The sequence below is a fragment of the Oryzias latipes genome, chromosome 9 (genome assembly GCF_002234675.1).
Source record: "Oryzias latipes chromosome 9, ASM223467v1".
Classification (NCBI taxonomy): domain Eukaryota; kingdom Metazoa; phylum Chordata; class Actinopteri; order Beloniformes; family Adrianichthyidae; genus Oryzias; species Oryzias latipes.
The window spans coordinates 31,608,007-31,627,427 of NC_019867.2; the positions used below are offsets into that span (position 1 = coordinate 31,608,007).

Genomic DNA, 19,421 nt, shown 5'->3' on the forward strand with positions numbered 1-19,421 from the left:
TTAAAATATTGGTTTTAGTGTGTTCACTAAATGTTTATCTTGTTTGGCCCCAAACCTAAAGTGTGTTTTGGATTTAGGGCCCCTGTGCGACTGAGTTTGACCCGCCTGTCATACGAGTTTATAAGTCATGCATGTTTTGTGTAAAATGGGCAAATAAAACTAGGGAACACAAGAGGATATTCTCCAATTCTGTGTGTGCGGAGCAGCGGAACCACTGAAAGGCGGGAGGAGGAGGAGGAGGAGGAGGAGGAGATGGAAGGAAGGAGGCCTGCAGCCCAGAGAGGAGCTCCACCAAACGCATCTGATGGGGATTTGGCACGACAATGATGCGCGCGCATTATGACGTCACCATCTTAGCCCTTTCTCCTGCATGTTGCGCGAGACTCTGTTGCGACTGCGCATGCGTCATGTTAGCTCTCCTATGTATACATTGGTACTCACGCGCATCCTGGGGCCATAAATACATCTTTATGTATACATGCGCACGTGCGCGTATCTCAGCATCTCTCTGACGTCCGTGAAGGAGACGCGCTGCGCGTTCCCGGGTCTCCTGCTGCTCCCGCAGACAGGTGGAGCGCGAGGCAGACAGAGGAGGATGCGCGCGCCCAGCCGCAGCTGCAGCCTGCCGTGATCACCTCACAGAGGAGCGCGAGGAGCGGACCGGAACCATGAGCTGCAACTGGGGAGCCGAGCTGTGGGTACGTGAACTGGTCTCCGCCGAATCCGGTGTCCCGGTACCGGAGCGGTCTGCTCCTAACCGGGCGGTCCATCATTCCTTTGTGTACGGGTGAGGGCCTCGTGCTTCTGGCTGCTCTGCCATAGCAACACGGCGGGTGACGTCAGCGCGCTGCAGCATCATGGAGGATGCGGATTGGGGGACTTTTTCTTAGGATAACGCAGGTACAGGTGAACTCCACGTTCGTGCATGAAAAAACGGCCACGCCCACATTCAATTTGCGCGCGGTTATGGCTCCAACATTTTCACGGGGGTGCCCAGCGAAGGCTTCACCGTGCCCCCCCCCCTGCAGAACCACGGCTGTCCGTCATCTCCAGCATCTGCAGAACCTCCCTGGACTGCTTGTTGGTCCAACAGGGGCCTGTTGAATGTTGTGTCATCTGGAGAAAACATCCAGAAAATCCAGGATGTGTCAGGAGGTTAAATTATTGATTAAAGTTTACTAAATGGAATTAGTCAGACTGAGTGAGACAAAAATGAATGAACAATTTGATATGATCCAGTTAGGTCCAGATCCTTCAAAAATGTGACATTCTGTTTTTTCTAAACATGGAAATAGGATGAATAGTGGTTGACAGAGAACCTCCCTTTGTTCACGGTCTTTGCTCTAGAAACTGGTGTTTGGAGAGAACCTGAGTTAGAGGGAGGCTCCTGTGTCATGACTCTGAGTAAAACTCCAGCTGTTCTCCTCAGAAGCCTAACTAGGGTTCAGCTTCTGCTGTTCCCACTAAAGGCTGTTCAAAACACGCTTTCACGCTACTTTACACGTGGTATTGTGGGTGTGTGTGCATGCATGTGTGTGTAAATGTGTATGTGTGTGCATGTGTGTGTGAGTACATGTGTGTGTTTGTACATGTGCGTCCGTGTGTGTGTGCATGTGTGTGTGTGCGCGTGTGTGTGTGTGCATGTGTGTGTGTGTGTGTGCGCGTGTGTGTGTGTACATGTGTGTGTGTGTGCGTGTGTGTGTGTGTGTGCATGTGTTGTGTGTGTGTGCATGTACATTTGTGTGTGTGTGTTTGTGTGTGCATTGGTGTGTGTGTACATGTGTGTGTGTGTGTGTGCGTGTGTGTGTGTGTACACGTGTGTGTGTGTACATGTGCGTGTGTGTGCATGTGTTGTGTGCGTGTGTGTGTGCATGTGTTGTGTGTGTGTGCATGTACATTTGTGTGTGTGTGTGTGTGTGTGTACATGTGCGAGTGTGTGTGTGCATGTGTTGTGTGTACATGTGTGTGTGTGTGCGTGTACATTTGTGTGTGTGTGTTGGTGTGTGCATGGGTGTGTGTGTACATTTGTGTGTGTGTGTGCATATGTGTGTGTGTGTTACTGCCTTTGACGTTCTCCGCTGATCTTCCACCTTCAGGATCAGTTCGATAACCTGGAGAAACACACCAGCTGGGGAATCGACTTCCTGGAGCGATACACCAAGTTTGTGAAGGAGCGAGCTGACATCGAGCTGAGCTATGCTAAACAGATCAGGTGAGGTCATACCTGTGGGCTGAGGGCACACCTGTTCTCTGGGTTCTAGTGCCCTCTGCTGGTCATTTTCTTTTGGGGGGGGGGGGGGGGCAGGAGTTCACTGCAGCCGTTTGTTGCATTCAGAGCTGCTGCGGACGGAAACTGACTTCATTTGACTTTTGGGCGCTGAAACTGCGGCGTTCACAGCAGACGGGTTCCGCCTGGAGACCCCCCCCCCTCACGTTTTCATGAATGCAGATGAAAACTCTGAGCTAAAGGTCGGACTCAGCAACCCCCAGGTCAATAATGGAAGCACCTTTTCATGAGGGGAAAAAGCAGCCGTTTCCTCAGTGTGGTCAGACCCCTCACCCCCCCTCAAACCTATGGGGGGGGGGGGGTCTTCTTACGCCTCGCAACAGTCATGTGATCCAGTTCTTTAGTCCGGGTCTGGGCTGGATCATCCCTGCTGTGTTCAAACTCAACTCCATTAGAAATGTGAAGCCTCTTTTTTGGTTTGTTCTCTAGGACAGCCCCCCCCCCCCCCCCCCCCTTCACTTTAGGATTTATCTGGAGGTTTTCAGAAAAATCTTGAAGCTAATTTTTGTTTATTTCTTATTTCCGTCAAAGTCAGATGTTTGGGAATCAGACAGTTCCTGCCAGCTTTATCCCCAACTGTGTCTTTTTGGGAGTTCAGCCTCTCGCAGCGTTTCCCCCGTCCCGTTTACAGCGTTTGAAACTCTGCATCCTGAAGGTAGAACCGCTTCACTGATGTCTCGGGTCAAGCACAATCCCGGGACATCAGGGAGCGCCACCTTAAGGGGTCGAGGGCCTGAACCCAAACTTACATTCAGATGACAGTCAGAATACCGTCTACTTAATGGAGTTAAGTCGGTCTCACTAATCAGAAATGCTCACAACCTGTTTCACAAATACACAATACACACTGGCATTTTATGCAAAAGTGCAACATAAATTTGGAAATGCCCCCCCCCCCCCCCCCCCCCCCCCCCGTGAATCTCCCCACATTTTTGAGAGAGACCCCTGGGGTGAATTTTCAGACTCTCCTGATGCAGCACTTCAACTAATGCCACCATTGGCTAATGGACTCATCAAACTCATCAGCCAGTTTGAGCCAATCGAATGGCCCCTTTTTGCAATTTGAATTATCTCTGAGTTCATATTACAAGGGAATCATGTTTGTGAAGCATCGATTGTGCATTTCTGAAACATTTATTGTGTTTTTTTTTTGTGAAACACAGCGTGCACATTTGTAAGAAACACTTACTGTGCATGTGTGAAACACAATGTGTGCATTAGCACGTTCGCATAACATTACAGTTGTGAATCAGAGCGTGTGTATTTGTGAAACAGGTTGTGTGCATTAACTCCATACATCTGGTTTGTGATCCACATGGTTTTGGTTTCTAACCCCCCCCGTCTGTACCTGTTTGCAGGAGTCTGTCTAAGAAGTACCATCCAAAGAGGAGCAGGGAGGACGAGAGCAGGTCAGCGTCACGCGTCACATGGAGGCTCTGAGGAGTTACACGGACAGCTCTAGTTTATGATGAAAATATTCAGTCAACTATCACACAACAGCTGGAATGATCACAGACTGTTCTGTTTCACTTAATTCGCTGAATTAGTCTGAAAAGTACGTTACTTTTGCGATTCTTCAGCCAAAGAGCCACAGGTTGCAGACCTCTGACATTAGAATGTTTGCAGGAATGAAGAAAGAACGATTTCTGTCTTCAGAAACGTGTGTAGGAGTTGGTAGGAGGACGGCAGGTTCAGTTTGAATGTAGAGACATCTAAGAAAAAGAAAACACAAAAACCCAATAAATGTAAGCAAAACAGCCTCAACTCTCTGCTGTTCAGACCTCAAACTGGTCTGAAACAGTCGTCTGGTTCTGGGTTTTATTGGACGAAGAGCAACAAAAAGTGGATTCAGTGAAACCTGAGTGAACGAAAAAAACCCAAAAGAAATGACATAAAGCAAACAGAAGAAGGAGGAAGTGTTTACCGGAGCAGAGAGCAGCACTAGAGCTTCTCCTGCTGCATGCCCCCCCACCACCCCCTGCTGAGAATCCACACAGTCTTGTTTCAATGAGGGGGGGTCAGAGCTTTCATACTTCCAGAGGCTGAAGGTTCGTCTGCTGGAGATGAGCCGTAACAGATTCTCTTCCATCAGAGTTTTGTGTTTGAGCTGCTGGTGGATGAGGGGCTTCCTGCCCCCTCCTGACGAGCTGCCTCCTGTGGGCTGTGCAGGTACACCTGGTGTTTGGGTTTTGCCGCAACTCTCCAGCAGCTGAGCGAGATGGCCGTTCAGAGAGAGGAGCTGGCCGAGAACCTGAGCTCGCAGATCGCCTGTGAGCTGATGCGGTACACCCAGGAGCTAAAGGCAGAGAGGAAGACGGTGAGTAAGCAGCGCTGTCGCTCCGTCACCGGATCTGAGTGTCAGGACGGTGGATCAGGTCATGAATTCCCACATCAAACCATCACTCTCACTATTTCACGTGTTACGTCTGAATTCCTGCTTTTTGTGTGTCTGTTAGGATGAAAACAGATTTAGAAAGAAAGAAAATGTTATTTCTCTCCTTAAATAACGTCACACTCAACGATTTCCCGTCAACTTCCTGTTTAACTTCAGCAGCAAACTAAACATGAACATCACTGTTGATTGCATCATTTTAGGACAAATCCTGAAAATGTTACAACTATTTTCTGTCATCCTCCTTCATTTCTTCTTACCTTTTCAATCTAAAATGGCTTTAATGTAACTCGCACAATAAATCGCAAATGTATGTTATCGCGATATTAAGCTGAGCAATATGCATATTGCAAAACACGACGAAAATCGCTATAAATGGTTGCTTTAAATGTGCTAAAACAGTCTTATGGCGGCTGGAAGTATTAAGGGAATCAAATAAATCCATTTATGACTTTGACCAATAGTATGAAGCCCTTTTATGTTAGACGCTCACCTTCCATGCAGACTAGTTCCATTCGGAGTTAAATTTAAGGTATGTTGACTCTTATTTAAATTAAACTGCAGTGAAATGGAAATGATGTTTTTGGTTGCTTTACTATTTTTTCAAATACTACAAGTTACATCGTCGTCGCAATACCCATCACTAATATCAGGAGTTGTCCTATTATATATTGTGGAGCCCTTCTTTAATGTATCTGTTTTCTGCAGCATCCCAGATGTTCATAATCTTCTTCATTTCATATTCGTTACAATCTCTTTATTCAAATTTTCAACTATATGTCAAAATATTGTAAGCTCTTGTGTTTATTTTCATTTGTCTTTAAAAACTTTCAGAACTTTCAGAACTTAGTTCAGTTAACCGAACTTCAGTGGTTTTTTTCTACAAAAACACTGTTTTATTTTTGAAAAAGAGAACCGACATTTTACTTTGAAAGGAATTTACTTACCGAGACAGTAGTGCATTCAGTTTGTTTATTTATACTTCAAATCCGACATTATTCTGCGATTTAGAGCAACAACTTCATGGGCTGAAGTCTATTTAACCCAAAACAGAGGATCAAAGAATCTCCTCCGATCTTCGGTGGTTGTGATTTATTTGCCTTTAGGTTCAAACCTTAAACAGAGTACAGCGTTCCCACGTTTCACACGGGGGATTCATCCATCCATCTTCTGCTGCTCATGCATGACCGGGCTGCAGGGGCAGCAGTCCAAGCAAAGATGCCCCCCCCCCCCCCCCCCCCCAGCCACTTCCTCAGGGCTTCACACGGGGGATACGACGTATAAATGTCCCACGATAGATGAAATCTTTGAAGTAGGGTCACAGATGTTTTAAAACTTCTCATTACACACTCTATCCACTTTTACTCAGACAGACATTTTCACACTTGATTTCCATCCTTCATAGAAAAATAAGTCCAAGATTATAGAATGAAAACTAAGATCTGACCAAGATTAAAGATTTATGCAACTCCGGCGAGGAGACACAGCCCAGCAGAGATTGACTGATAAGATCAACAGCCAATCAGGACGCAGAACACTGTGAGCTGTAGAGAGAAAATTCCTGAAAAATTGAAAAAATTGAGCAGGGATGTGAAAGGTGAGCGGCACACTGTAACCCTTCTGAGCCACTGAGTCCAGGGCTCAGGGGGTGAGATGTTCTGGAGTTCTGTGGGATGTTCTGGAGAACGAAGGAACGATCGCATGAATGTTGAGAAGGAGGTCGCTCATCGGACCGTTTCCTGTTTGCTCTGCAGCATTTCCAAGATGGCCGCCGTGCTCAGCAGCACATGGAGAGTTCCTGGAAACAGCTAGAGTCTGTAAGTATTCAGCGGCCCTCAGCCCCACATGGGACCCCCACCCCAGTTATGAATTCAGCTCAGCAAGCAGGGAGAACGTAAAGTAAAGTCCCATCATCTGTCACACACCAAGATGTGTAAATTTGTTCTCCGCATTTGACCCCTCCCTTGGTGGAGCAGAGAGCTGCAGACACATTTGGTGGTTTAACCCCCCCCAATCCAACCCCTTCATGCTGAGTGTCAAGCAGGGAGGCATGGATTTGAACTCACGACCTTCCAGTCACAGGGTGGACACTCTACCACAGGGCCACTGAGCTGGTTGACTGTGCTGTCTTTGTTTTGATGTTCAGAGTAAACGTCGCTTTGAACGGGACTGCAAAGAGGCGGAGAGAGCCCAGCTGGTCTCAGACAGAATCGACCTGGACAACAAGACGGACGGCGAGAAGGTGAGTGTCGCACACTGAGAGTCTGAGGCTCGCAAGATCAAGGTCAGCTGATAGGTCATCTTTCTACCTGCTGACTCGGCTTCATGACGTTAATCCGACCCCCTGTCTGTGTTTCAGCGCTGCTCCCTGAAGGTAAGCTTCCTCACCTCTGCTGACTTTCCAGCTCGTCAGCTCCCGCTGACGGCTCCTTCGCTGCTCTCAGGCTCGTCAAACCGCTCAGCAGAAACATCAAGCTGCCGATGAGTCCAGGAAAGACTATGTGACCAGTTTAAACCAGTTCAACCAGGACCAGCATCAGCACTACCACACACTGGTACCAGTTATATACCAGGTAATTCTTCACCGCTACAGAAGTTTCTCTTAAGGTCCTTTTCTACGCAGATGAGTTGTTAGTTAAGAGAAGTTACACCAGGGTCCAGGGCAATACTCGATTCTGACTGGCTGCTGGGTGTGCATTAAAAAGCGATATACCACTGTGAGAATGTACGGCAAAAAAAATTAGTTCCGGTCACATATCTTAAATCTTCTGTGTCACTGTGCTGTCTTCTTAAAACAAACTTCATCTTCATCTGGACAAAAACAAGCGGTAAGAGGAGAACTTTCTCTCTGGTCTGATGCTTTATTTAACACATTGTGACCATCAGCATAGATGTAAGGGTTAATGGCCGACGAAGTATGCATGATCGCTTTTTGACGCACGCCGTGGAAGCCTTGCGTCGGACGGTTGCTTCCGCGAAGTGGGTTAAAAAGTGATAATGCACACTTGAAGGCCATTAACCCGCTTATACCAAGGTCACTTAGAAAAAAATAAATAGTAACCAGTTTTTAGTCCTTAATTATTGTTTTTTCCATTTTGGATCGCTTTTCTCACAAAAAGCGGACTGTTTGTTACGTGGCGCGCTGCACCACGTAACAAACAGTCCGTGTCGCGCCGCACCACCGGTGCAGTCAAGACTTGACTTGATCTTTCCGATGGGTTGAATAAAGCATCAGTTCAGAGAGAAAGTTCACGTCTTACCGCTTGTTTTTGTCCAAATGATGAAGCAAAGGTTGTTTTAAAGAAGCCGGCGCAGTGATACAAAACATTTAAGCTAGGTTACCGGAACTTCTTTTTTCACCGTGCGGTTATCCTGTGGTATATCTCTTTTTAATGCACACCTAGCAGCCAATCAGAATCGAGTATTCACCCGGATCATGGTATTAATCGCTTTATATCGCCGGACCTTGACTGCACCACGTAACAAATAGTCCACTCTTTGTGAAAAAAGCAATCCAAACCGTAAAAATAACAAGAATAAAGAACTAAAAACTGGTTGAATATTTATTTCTCTTGTAAGTGATATTGTTATAAGCGGGTTAATGGCCGACAAAGTGTGCATTATCAGCATAAACGCACTTTTGAGGGTAGTTTGTACTTCGCGTTTTGCATATTTGTTCTCTTCAGCATATCCCTATATCTCGTTTTCCTCTTTCATAACCTTCTTCTCACTGCTTTGAAAAGTGTTGACTGTGACATGGTTTGAATTTGTTGTGTACCATGGATAAGAGGATCTGTGCTGTGTGTGTTTTAGCGCATTCAGGACATGGAGGAGCGGCGGATTGAGAGAATCAGCGAAGCGATGCGCCTGTCAGCGGAGGCTGAGAGAAAAGTGCTTCCTGTCACCAGTCGCTGTCTTGACGCCATGGTGGACGCTGCAGAAAGCATCCAGCCTCGGAAGGTGAGGCTCCCCCTGATGAGCTCACACACAGCCTGTCCATGGGGGAGACGGAGGGGTCTGGGGACAGGAGTGTTGTCAGAACTGGACGCTCCCCTCACATGTTGCTATATCTGTCTGTTTGTCCGATAACGCGCTTTCGCATGTCCTGCCCCGGGACGAAAGAAGTCCTGACGGTCTGCTCTGTCTGTGTGTGTAGGACACACGGCAGGTAGTGGAAATGTACAAATCTGGCTTTGACCCTCCAGGAGATGTAGAGTTTGAAGATTACAGCACCTCCATGAGGCGGAGCATCTCTGAATCCAGTTACCTCGACAACCGGACTGAAGGTCGAAGACACAGCAGGAAACTGTGGCCTTTCTTACGAAAAAACAAGGTACTCTAAGGCAGGGCTCCTCAACTGTCAGGTAACCGGCCAATGGGTCACTTGATATGCTCATGATTTCTGTTTTATCTATGATCTGATTCTGAAGGATGTTTTAATTTTCAAAGCTTCTGGAGTTTCTCCACCACATGTGCTGTCTCGATGCATGTCGGGATGCTCGCCTCAGCCCCATGTCTTACTTACATCTGCTACTTTCTTAACCCTTTAGCGCCAGAACTGTAGCCGGAAACACCAAAATAAAACCTGCTCTTTGATATACTCTTTCACCAATCACGCTATGAACAGTAATCAGCCAATTGTCACGGTACCTCTGATGATGCCTCAATAAATCAGCTGATTCTGTTGTGGAGAAAAGCTGCTTTAAGCATCAGCTTTAACAATCAGCTGATTTATTGATTGCGGATGCACTTTACTGCTGGAAAATGTTGGATATCAGCTGCTTTTCTCCGCTTCAGGATCTGCTGGAATTACGTCACATTGCGTTAACGGTTGAAGAGTTACGGTAGTTGAAAGAATGTAAACACTGCAGCTAAAGCTCTGGCGTTGAAGGGTTAAAGTGACTGCTCCGACTTTTAACACACAAAACATTCCCCCTAATTTGAAACTCCTAAGCTACCAACGTGAACAAAATTCAAACATTTGGAAAGTTTCTATTTGCAGAACAGAGTGAGTGAAAAAAACAGAATAGCCTTCGACTTCAAAGGAAAAAGAAATCTGTAAACAACAGACAAAAACCAGAAGTCTTTACTCCAAATATAGATTTAATGTTACAGTTGCTCCAAGGCGGTTTTGCATGAGATGCAGCGACTGACTAATGTTCAGATGCTGCTAATAATGTTTCATCCACCATGGATTCATGTTTAGACTTACACTCAGGAAATCCCACATTTTATAATGGTTTCACTTTATTTTGTTGTATTTATCTGCCACACATTAAAAACCATACACCCTTTATGGACATACATGCATGTATACATGTATGTGCACACACACACACACACGTGCACACATATGTTTGTACACGCATTTTCACGCTCAAACTAATTTCTCATGTCTTCTTCTCTTTACAGCTGTTGACCCTCCTGTCCTCGCCTCGGCAGCCTCCACCTCCACCTCCCACATCGCCTTCACCTGGGGGTGTGGCTAACAGCCCCCAGTCACCAACTCCGGCTTCTAGAGAGCCAATCACACAGCGGCTCAATGACCTCATGAGTTCTGGTTCCAGAACAAGAAAGCAATGCCTCCGCAGCATCAAGAGAGGGGTAAATACCCCCCCCCCCACACACGCACACACACACCCACACACACCTACACACCTACACACACACACACACACCTTGTATTAGGAACTGTGAATTTATGCTTTTTACCCAAAAATCCTTTCTGCATTGTTTGAATAATAGGGACATGGACCCTGTCCTCACATTTCAAAACGTCCTCATAGTGTTGTGTGTATTTAGGCAAATTGTCCTTACAAACCATTAAAACCAACACACACACACACACACACACTCAAACATGCTAAGTGGCGCTATTGCTTTGGTGTCTTTCCTTTGGTTTAGACATTAGTTTGAAACCAAATCTTTTATCCTGTGAAGCAACAGCAATTTTTCATAATGAGAGGCAGGAGGAAACACGAAGAGATCCAATCAGAACACAGACGAGGAACTGCCATTATTTTTGTTTCTAGCTGCATAACCATAAAGACAGTGAGAGCTAATGCTAACAGTTTAGCATTTTTCTATGTTTAAGTTTACGAAAGTGGTCAAAATGAATTCTACATATTTTTACCAAAAGTAATTTGGGATTTGAGCTCAAGGTCAGATACTTATTAATAATAATTTATGTAATGATTTTTCTTCATTTTCTGAAAACAAATAAATGCCTTTTTGAAGAGGTAGCTTGTTCCTATTTTTAAGAGCAGAAAAGTCATGATAATAAAAATGTTACATTTTTCAAATATGTAAAGTTTTTGTAGATTTTTTACCCATTTAACATATATTAACCTCATAAGCTTTATGTGAAGTTAATGAATAAATCTTCATCATCTTAAACTTTAAGTCTTTGGTAGTTGAGTCAACTGTGAGATGATGAGGTTTAGTTGACTGACACTATTAGTCATCAAGGCTTAGTATCACTCAAAATAAACATTTCAGTTAAGCGGCTGTGAACAAAACTAAATGTAATTTTGCTGGTAAAAAGAACCCTTCTGAGAAACAGAAGAACCTGTGTCGACAGGGGCGGAGTCTCACCTCAAGCATCTGTCAGGTAGTCGTGGATATGAGTGTTCGGCAACCAGAAAAACTGGTGGAAAAATGGATTTGATTCAGAGTAACATAAACTTTTCTAATGCACTCATCCAAAAATCCAGCTGATGTTTTTGGATGATTTCAAACGTGTGTTTTTCTTTCATGCTCCCTCCTGGTCGGACAGCTGTCGCTGAAACTGGTCAGTAGCTGCCCCGTCAGAACCAGCCCTGTGTTTGCAGACAGCAGGTGTAACTGTTGTTGTTGCCGCCTTCAGGGTTCCAGTCCGGCAGACTGCAGCCACCTCCCTGCTGAGCAGCGGCGTAAGAAGCTCCAGACGAGAATCAACAACATCAACCAGGAGATCCAGAGGGAAAAAGAGCAGAAGTGAGACTGACAAAGACGGAAACACGCCTGCTGATCGTTTACTGATGCTGGAGGCCGAGTCACACAGCCGCCACCTACAGTTTGTGCCTGTTGCATGGCAGAAAATGGGTCATACGTGAAAAGGTCTGATCTTTCCGTGAAATTTTCACAGATGGATCACAAATGAAGCACATTAAAATCACAGAAGTACAAATAAACCACACAAAGAACACGTAAACCCGTGCTTCACTGAACTTCTTCACTTTGAAATTCAGAGCACTGAGCATCGGGTCAGCACCTTGGACAGCGCCCGCCACGGGCCCTCGCTACGCTTTGTTTTAAGGAAACAGTCGGATTCCCCTGGGCGCAGCTGGGGAGGTCTGTGAGAAGGGTCCCCCCAGTGCCGGACACCACCCCACGAGAGGCCGGACCCCCCACCTGGACGAGCCAGACGGGGAGAGTGGGAGACACCCACTTTTTTATAGGCTGCTGGAGGGGGGAATGATCAGCCAATATATTTACCCATCTCACAATACGCCAATTGTGCATGAACCGTGTGATTATTGTGCTGCTTATCTGTAATTCTTAGTGATTCATGCATCAATTATATAATTGTAACGTGATCTGTGCGCCGTATACGTGATCTAAAAGTTAGACATCAGTGGGTCATGCGTGAAAAGTCTGTTAGACAAACGTGGTCGTGGTAAGACACACAACTGTGTATGGATCTCACAAAAATCACACACCATTATGTAACATTTAGGTAATAATTGCATATAAAATATGTAAAATACGCATAAACTGCGTAATTCTCAACTGACCAAAAATGTTGAACAGCTTAAACCTGAATTCACGTAAAGACCCTTCGGTCAAAACCCTCGACGGACATCTGAGCACATCGATGAATGACGAACGCAGGAAACGTTCATGAATGACGTAGATCACACATGGATCACAAAAGACTGACATTTCTTGTGGCTGTGTGACTCGACCTTTAGCGCTCCCTTTGGTGACCGAGTGAACTGCATGTTCACTGATCCACACTGGTCAGTTGCTTTTAGGATTTAAAGTCTGCTAGTTTTACTGTTACCACATTTTTAGCATTTATTTATTTTGAATGTGAAACCTATAAATCAGAGCTGCAATGGTAACTTTCTGAACTGCACGTGTCCACGACCATGACGATTCCTGATAAACAGACAGGTTGTTAGACTCTGGATGAGTGTTGTTAGGTTACCCGCTGAGCTGCATCATGAACTAAACTTGTGTGGGAAACTTTGAGCAGAAGTATTTTGTATTAGCGTTGTTGAAAGTGACTCTGGACATCTCTGTCTTCTGTTTGCAGAGACGCTCTGTTGAAGATGAGGGAGGTGTATGAGCGGAGCCCTCAGATGGGCGATGCCAGCAGTCTGGAGCCTCGGCTGGAGGAGGTGAAGCAGAATCTGCAGAAGCTGGAGGAGGAGCTGAAGAGGAACCAGGTCTGTAGCTCCACACCGTGTGTGTGTGTGTGTGTGTGTGTGTGTGGATAATGTGTGCTGATCTGCTCTGCCAATGGACTTTTACATGTCTGTGCTGTTACTGCAGCTGTGGATGTCTGAGGTGGACATCAGGTTGTCTGACCACAGTGGCAGAAGGCAGAGTGCAGGTTGTGGGTTGAATTCTCAGGCAACGACCCCTGGCAGCAGCAGCTTGAAACAGCTGGATAATCGTAACCCAGCTAGCAGAGAAAGGTACCGAGGCAGACGGCTGTCGAGTTTGTGAGTCAGAGCTGGCAGACTGAGCACGTGCACAGAGATCTCACCTGTGCGTCTCAACTGTGTGTCTGTCAATAGCCCTGATGGGAGTTACACCGAGGACCACAGTGCAGAGCTTCACTTCAAGTCTCGCAGCTCAGAGTTTGATGACGACTTTGATGATGAAGAGCCCTTACCCAGCATCGGCACCTGCAAGTCTCTGTACCCCTTTCAAGGTACCGTGTCTGAGTTTCTGCTGCCGTCCTGGAAGCGGGTCTGAGCGGAGAACCGCCACCTCAGTCTCCTTTGGTTCTGTGAGAGCCGGACAGTCTGGTTCTTCTCTTCCCTGCAGGTCAGAATGAAGGCACTCTGTCGATGGTGGAGGGGGAGCTACTTTCTGTGGTGGAGGAGGACAAAGGCGACGGTTGGACCAGAGTGCGGAGGAACCTGGAAGAGGAGGGATATGTTCCCACCTCCTACATCAAGGTCTTTCTGGAGACCAGCGCTAAAGGTGCCATGACCTACATCTGACCTCTGAGACTTGTTATGACCTAAAAAATATCTTCTCCACTTCACCGTTGGCTGACCTTCTAAATGACCTTGGTGTAACCTCAGACCTCTGTGACCTTTGACCTGTGAATGTTAGCACATGGGCTCGGAACAGCTGAGTTTTATCTTTGTTGTTCTGATGGTGGAAAACATCTGTGTGACATGCACTGCTATAGAAGAGGCGTGTCTCCTCTGAGGCTCCGCCTCCATTCAGTTTCTTTTTTTATGTACCTGATCTGTACGTAACTGTAGACATGCCAGCTGTGCATTCTGGGATGCTGCTGACATATGGTTTTGTTTTTACCATTGATGATGTCACCTGGGTAGAAGGCGGAGTCAGAACAGAAACGTACCTCCTGTTTTTGTCAGGTAAATCTGCATTGGATGTGCTGTGTTTTCTGATTGGACTCACAGACAGTCAGGTCGGTTCTGGTTCTGAACTCACTTTTAGATGAAAGGCTGATGCTTTTAGAGGAGCTGCATGAAACCAGCCCAAACCCCCAAACTGCAGCCACGGCGCTTTAATGCGCTCCCTGTGCTGCAGGTCTGGTTTCATTCAGGCCCCGCCCCCCAACACTGAAGCAGGTCCGCCGAAGGTGGTTCTTGTTCTGCACAGCTCGACTAACGTTTCAGACGTCCCAAGAGCCACTGAACTCATGTGACGATGTTCCAGAGGAGGAGCAACAAGAAGAAACAGCTAATTAGGTCAATTGAAGAATCCCACTTGTTTAGGTCGGGTTTTTTTGTTTGGTAAAACCCGTTGTTGACCTGTGTTTTTTGTGTTTTCTTTGTGATATCACACACTTTAAGGTGTTTGTAATAGCTTTTCTGTAAAAATGAAACTGCCGCCGTCAGCTGCAGGAACAAGCAGACCTGCAGCTGCAGCGGTCGCAGCGTGGCGTCAGAGTCGATTTAAACGCCGCATCGTCTTCTGATCAGGGTTGATGCAGGTGGGACCAGATCTTCAGCTGAGCCTCATCCTGGTCACATGACCTCAGTCTTATTTGCTAATGTTTGACTGAACTGTGGTGACTTCCTCTGCCGTGCCTTTTTCAATTAGAGAGAGATGCACCATGTCTGCATCTCGTTGGGGGTTTGAGTCCCAACAGATGTAAACATCAGTGCGTTCACCGTGAGGTGGAGAGGTCGCGACCTTAGGGAGGGTGTACATACTTCCTTCATTCCAAATCAGATGTCTGGTCGCTATAAACTAAAGCAGGTCAAGTGTGGACTGTAGATGAGTACAGTTTTTACCCTGAAGGGAAGAGATTTCTGGAAGTTTGACTTCCTGTGGTAGAAACCCAAGTGGGTCAGCATTACCTGTGCAGCCTGACGGACAGGTAGGTGGGACAGGTGACCCCTGGCAGCTGCAAAGTCAGGATCCTGTTGACGGCGACACACATGGATGTTGTTGTCTGAATCCAAGAAAACAAAGCAATGCTTCTTTTGTTGAGTTTGCGTTAGACGCTCATCTGGTTGGCACCAGGAACCGTCTGAAGTCTTAGAGACGCAGGCTTTTCGGTATCCCATCATGCATTCGTTCCTGTTGTTCACCTGTGCAGGTCGAAGGATGAAACACGGTGGTGTTTACAGGAAGCTGTGATCTGAGTCGTGTTTTTTGACCTCCTCCGCCAACCACTTCCTGCTCTAATGTCTACCTGTCTGTCTACCTGTCTGTCTGTCTATCTTGTAGGCTTTGTGCAGAATAGTCGGCTAGTCTAGCACAGTATTCCACCAGTGAGGACGCCTGGACGCAGGAAGTGATGCAGAGAGCTCAGAGGAAGTCTGCTGACAGCTTGTCACTTATTCCCGCCAGTCAGGTGGCAGACGGATAAAATTCTACAATCTGACCTGATCAGACCTTTTAAATGTTTTCATGAAAATTTATCTTGTGATCAAAAAGTGAACCCTCATCTGAAAAGCATCATTCACCCTTTTTTGTGAAGAAGTATTTGCTGAAGTGGCTCTGGAGGAGCCGGAGAACCCCCGAGCTCCCCAGGTCCTGGGAGTTAGAGAGGGGAGGAAGAGGAGGAAGCTTGTTTTTGGCGTGCCTCGCTGCAGAGAAGTCCCGGCGTGGCGTCTCTGCGGATGCAGGCCGCTTTAAACCCTTTACAGGAAACTGCTTGTAAATAGTACTCGTACGCGTAGGCCCGCCCCCGCTGACCCTCTCTGCTATGCCCAAACAGTAACCAGCCAGTGTAGGCTCCGCCCCCGACCCCGTCCCTGCTTGTAGGTCACTGAACATGTTATTGATTCAAAATGTGAAAAGTGGATTTTATTTGATTCTTTTCATATTTAACAGTGAGCTGTTGATTCTTTTATTATTATGTTTTTTTACTGAGAGGTGAGGCGACCGGTCAGCTGCTTTTTAACCTGCTGTATGTTCTATTTTAAAATAAAGTGCATTTTGAGTTTTACACAGGAGTCAGCTTTTTACTTGGCTCGTTGTCACTTCCTGCTTTTTTCAGAATAAAAGTTCTGATCTTGCAGCTGGCAGCAGATCTTTTCTGGGCAAAAGTTTGAGTTCTTTAGGCCTCACTGAGTCAGAGTGACTGAATGTAGTGCATCTGCCTCACATGGACTCCAGAGAGAGGAATCGAACCTGGCGTTGACCTTTTTTCTGCCATAAAATGTTCTTCAGACACGGCCACTGTAACTCTGAACTAAGCTGTTATCAGTATGAAAGTCCTAAATCCACAGCCTGCCCACTCTACCACAGCCCAATTGACAGCTTTCATCAGATTTTTGCAGTCTGTTCTGATCTGGACACTGCCTGCAGCCGTTCACTCACTTGAAGACCTTCGGGAAGGCGGACGCGTGTTCGTCATCAGCTGGACGCTTCTTTGAGTGACCCTGGTTGGAGGTTGCTGCTGCCTCAGGATTCTGCCGCTGCCTCAGGATTCTGCCGCTGCTTCAGGATTCTGTCGCTGCCTCAGGATTCTGCTGCTGCTTCAGGATTCTGCTGCTGCCTCAGGATTCTGCCGCTGCCTCAGGATTCTGTCGCTGCCTCAGGATTCTGCCGCTGCTTCAGGATTCTGCCGCTGCTTCAGGATTCTGTCGCTGCTTCAGGATTCTGCCGCTGCTTCAGGATTCTGCTGCTGCTTCAGGATTCTGCAGCTGCCTCAGGATTCTGCTGCTGCTTCAGGATTCTGCAGCTGCCTCAGGATTCTGCTGCTGCTTCAGGATTCTGCCGCTGCCTCAGGATTCTGTCGCTGCTTCAGGATTCTGCTGCTGCTTCAGGATTCTGCCGCTGCCTCAGGATTCTGCTGCTGCTTCAGGATTCTGCAGCTGCCTCAGGATTCTGCCGCTGCTTCAGGATTCTGTCGCTGCCTCAGGATTCTGCCGCTGCTTCAGGATTCTGCCGCTGCTTCAGGATTCTGCTGCTGCTTCAGGATTCTGCCGCTGCTTCAGGATTCTGCCTCTGCCTCAGGATTCTGCTGCTGCTTCAGGATTCTGTCGCTGCTTCAGGATTCTGCAGCTGCTTCAGGATTCTGCTGCTGCTTCAGGATTCTGCAGCTGCCTCAGGATTCTGCCGCTGCTTCAGGATTCTGCCGCTGCTTCAGGATTCTGTCGCTGCTTCAGGATTCTGCCGCTGCTTCAGGATTCTGCTGCTGCTTCAGGATTCTGCCGCTGCTTCAGGATTCTGTCGCTGCCTCAGGATTCTGCCGCTGCTTCAGGATTCTGCCGCTGCTTCAGGATTCTGCCGCTGCCACAGGATTCTGCTGCTGCCTCAGGATTCTGCTGCTGCTTCAGGATTCTGCTGCTGCCTCAGGATTCTGCAGCTGCTTCAGGATTCTGTCGCTGCCTCAGGATTCTGCTGCTGCTTCAGGATTCTGCCGCTGCCTCAGGATTCTGCCGCTGCCTCAGGATTCTGCCGCTGCCTCAGGATTCTGCCGCTGCCTCAGGATTCTGCTGCTGCTTCAGGATTCTGCAGCTGCCTCAGGATTCTGCTGCTGCTTCAGGATTCTGCTGCTGCCTCAGGATTCTGCTGCTGCTTCAGGATTCTGCCGCTGCCTCAGGATTCTGCTGCTGCCTCAGGATTCTGCTGCTGCTTCAGGATTCTGTCGCTGCCTCAGGATTCTGCCGCTGCTTCAGGATTCTGCTGCTGCTTCTGGATTCTGCCGCTGCTTCAGGATTCTGTCGCTGCCTCAGGATTCTGCCGCTGCTTCAGGATTCTGCAGCTGCCTCAGGATTCTGCCGCTGCTTCAGGATTCTGCCGCTGCTTCAGGATTCTGCCGCTGCTTCAGGATTCTGCTGCTGCCTCAGGATTCTGCTGCTGCTTCAGGATTCTGCTGCTGCCTCAGGATTCTGCTGCTGCTTCAGGATTCTGCCGCTGCTTCAGGATTCTGCCGCTGCTTCAGGATTCTGCCGCTGCTTCAGGATTCTGCTGCTGCTTCTGGATTCTGCCGCTGCTTCAGGATTCTGCTGCTGCCTCAGGATTCTGCTGCTGCTTCAGGATTCTGCTGCTGCCTCAGGATTCTGCTGCTGCTTCAGGATTCTGCCGCTGCTTCAGGATTCTGCCGCTGCTTCAGGATTCTGCCTCTGCCTCAGGATTCTGCTGCTGCTTCAGGATTCTGCTGCTGCTTCAGGATTCTGCTGCTGCCTCAGGATTCTGCTGCTGCTTCAGGATTCTGCCGCTGCTTCAGGATTCTGCCGCTGCTTCAGGATTCTGCCGCTGCTTCAGGATTCTGCTGCTGCTTCTGGATTCTCCCGCTGCCTCAGGATTCTGCTGCTGAGGTCCACCTGTCAGACCTGAAGGGAAGAGGCACTCAGCACAGCCAGGCCGTAGCTTGGGATTGCTATGGCAACTGCAAGACTTGGCAAAGCAATCCCAAATGTGTAAACGCCTGAGGCTGCGTTCACACTGATCCCAGTTTGCACATCAGGAGCAGCCAGTTTCAATGTTAAGTCAATGGTACAGAGGTCATCTGAGGTCCTACGGCACGACTTACGGAGGGATTTTATGCCATTACTCCAAGCGCAACACGCACTGGTTTTTAGCATAAAACTCTGATCTTAAAACTACGTTCCTGTAGTTTAGCATACAAACGAATGAGAATCTCCTTGCAGTCACTCAGTGACCTCTAAGTTACTGCGGAGACAAAATCCTGGAGCCGCCCGTCCCCTTCAGTGCTGAAACTGGGCTTAGCTTTTGGATTGTAGCGTCTAACTTTAAGTGGATTTCTTCAACAATTTGCATTAGTTACATGTTTTTCTTTTAAATCTCCTCTCTCTTTCTCCATTCATAGTAGTTTTTGGTTTAAAAAAAAGCGGATTTAAGAAAAATCTTATTATTTTCGACTCCTAATATTACTCTATTCTATGCATACATTAAACAGATAACCAACTAAAAAAGCTTCGTTAAGTCATAATCAGTATCTTGTCCCACCAGGCTTCTTGTTTTTGAATCCATATTTTTCATTGTGTATTTCTTTTAATTGTGTAACATTTGTACTCATTTTGATCCTTTCCTCCATGTTATTCCACAATCTGACCCCACAGACAG

The 19,421-nt window shown here is 47.2% G+C and overlaps 1 protein-coding gene across 3 annotated transcripts; it reads left to right on the plus strand.

Annotated features, from left to right (window-relative positions):
- Nucleotides 1–374: 374 nt before the first annotated feature.
- On the plus strand, nt 375–16,332 carry LOC101155118 (formin-binding protein 1). 3 transcript variants are annotated; one of them, XM_023958870.1, is made up of 18 exons: nt 375–900; nt 2,097–2,212; nt 3,646–3,696; nt 4,457–4,604; nt 6,434–6,496; nt 6,826–6,921; nt 7,039–7,053; nt 7,124–7,252; nt 8,493–8,639; nt 8,836–9,012; nt 10,092–10,283; nt 11,446–11,469; nt 11,545–11,654; nt 12,979–13,111; nt 13,218–13,363; nt 13,466–13,602; nt 13,719–13,877; nt 15,609–16,332. In XM_023958870.1, the coding sequence occupies exons 1-18, from the start codon at nt 865–867 to the stop codon at nt 15,635–15,637; spliced, it is 1,908 nt and encodes a 635-aa protein (XP_023814638.1). In that variant the 5' UTR covers nt 375–864; the 3' UTR covers nt 15,638–16,332. The 3 variants fall into 3 exon arrangements, with proteins under 3 accessions (XP_023814638.1, XP_023814640.1, XP_023814639.1); XM_023958872.1 differs by having other exon boundaries at nt 376–900; nt 11,455–11,469; XM_023958871.1 differs by having other exon boundaries at nt 376–698.
- Nucleotides 16,333–19,421: the final 3,089 nt, after the last annotated feature.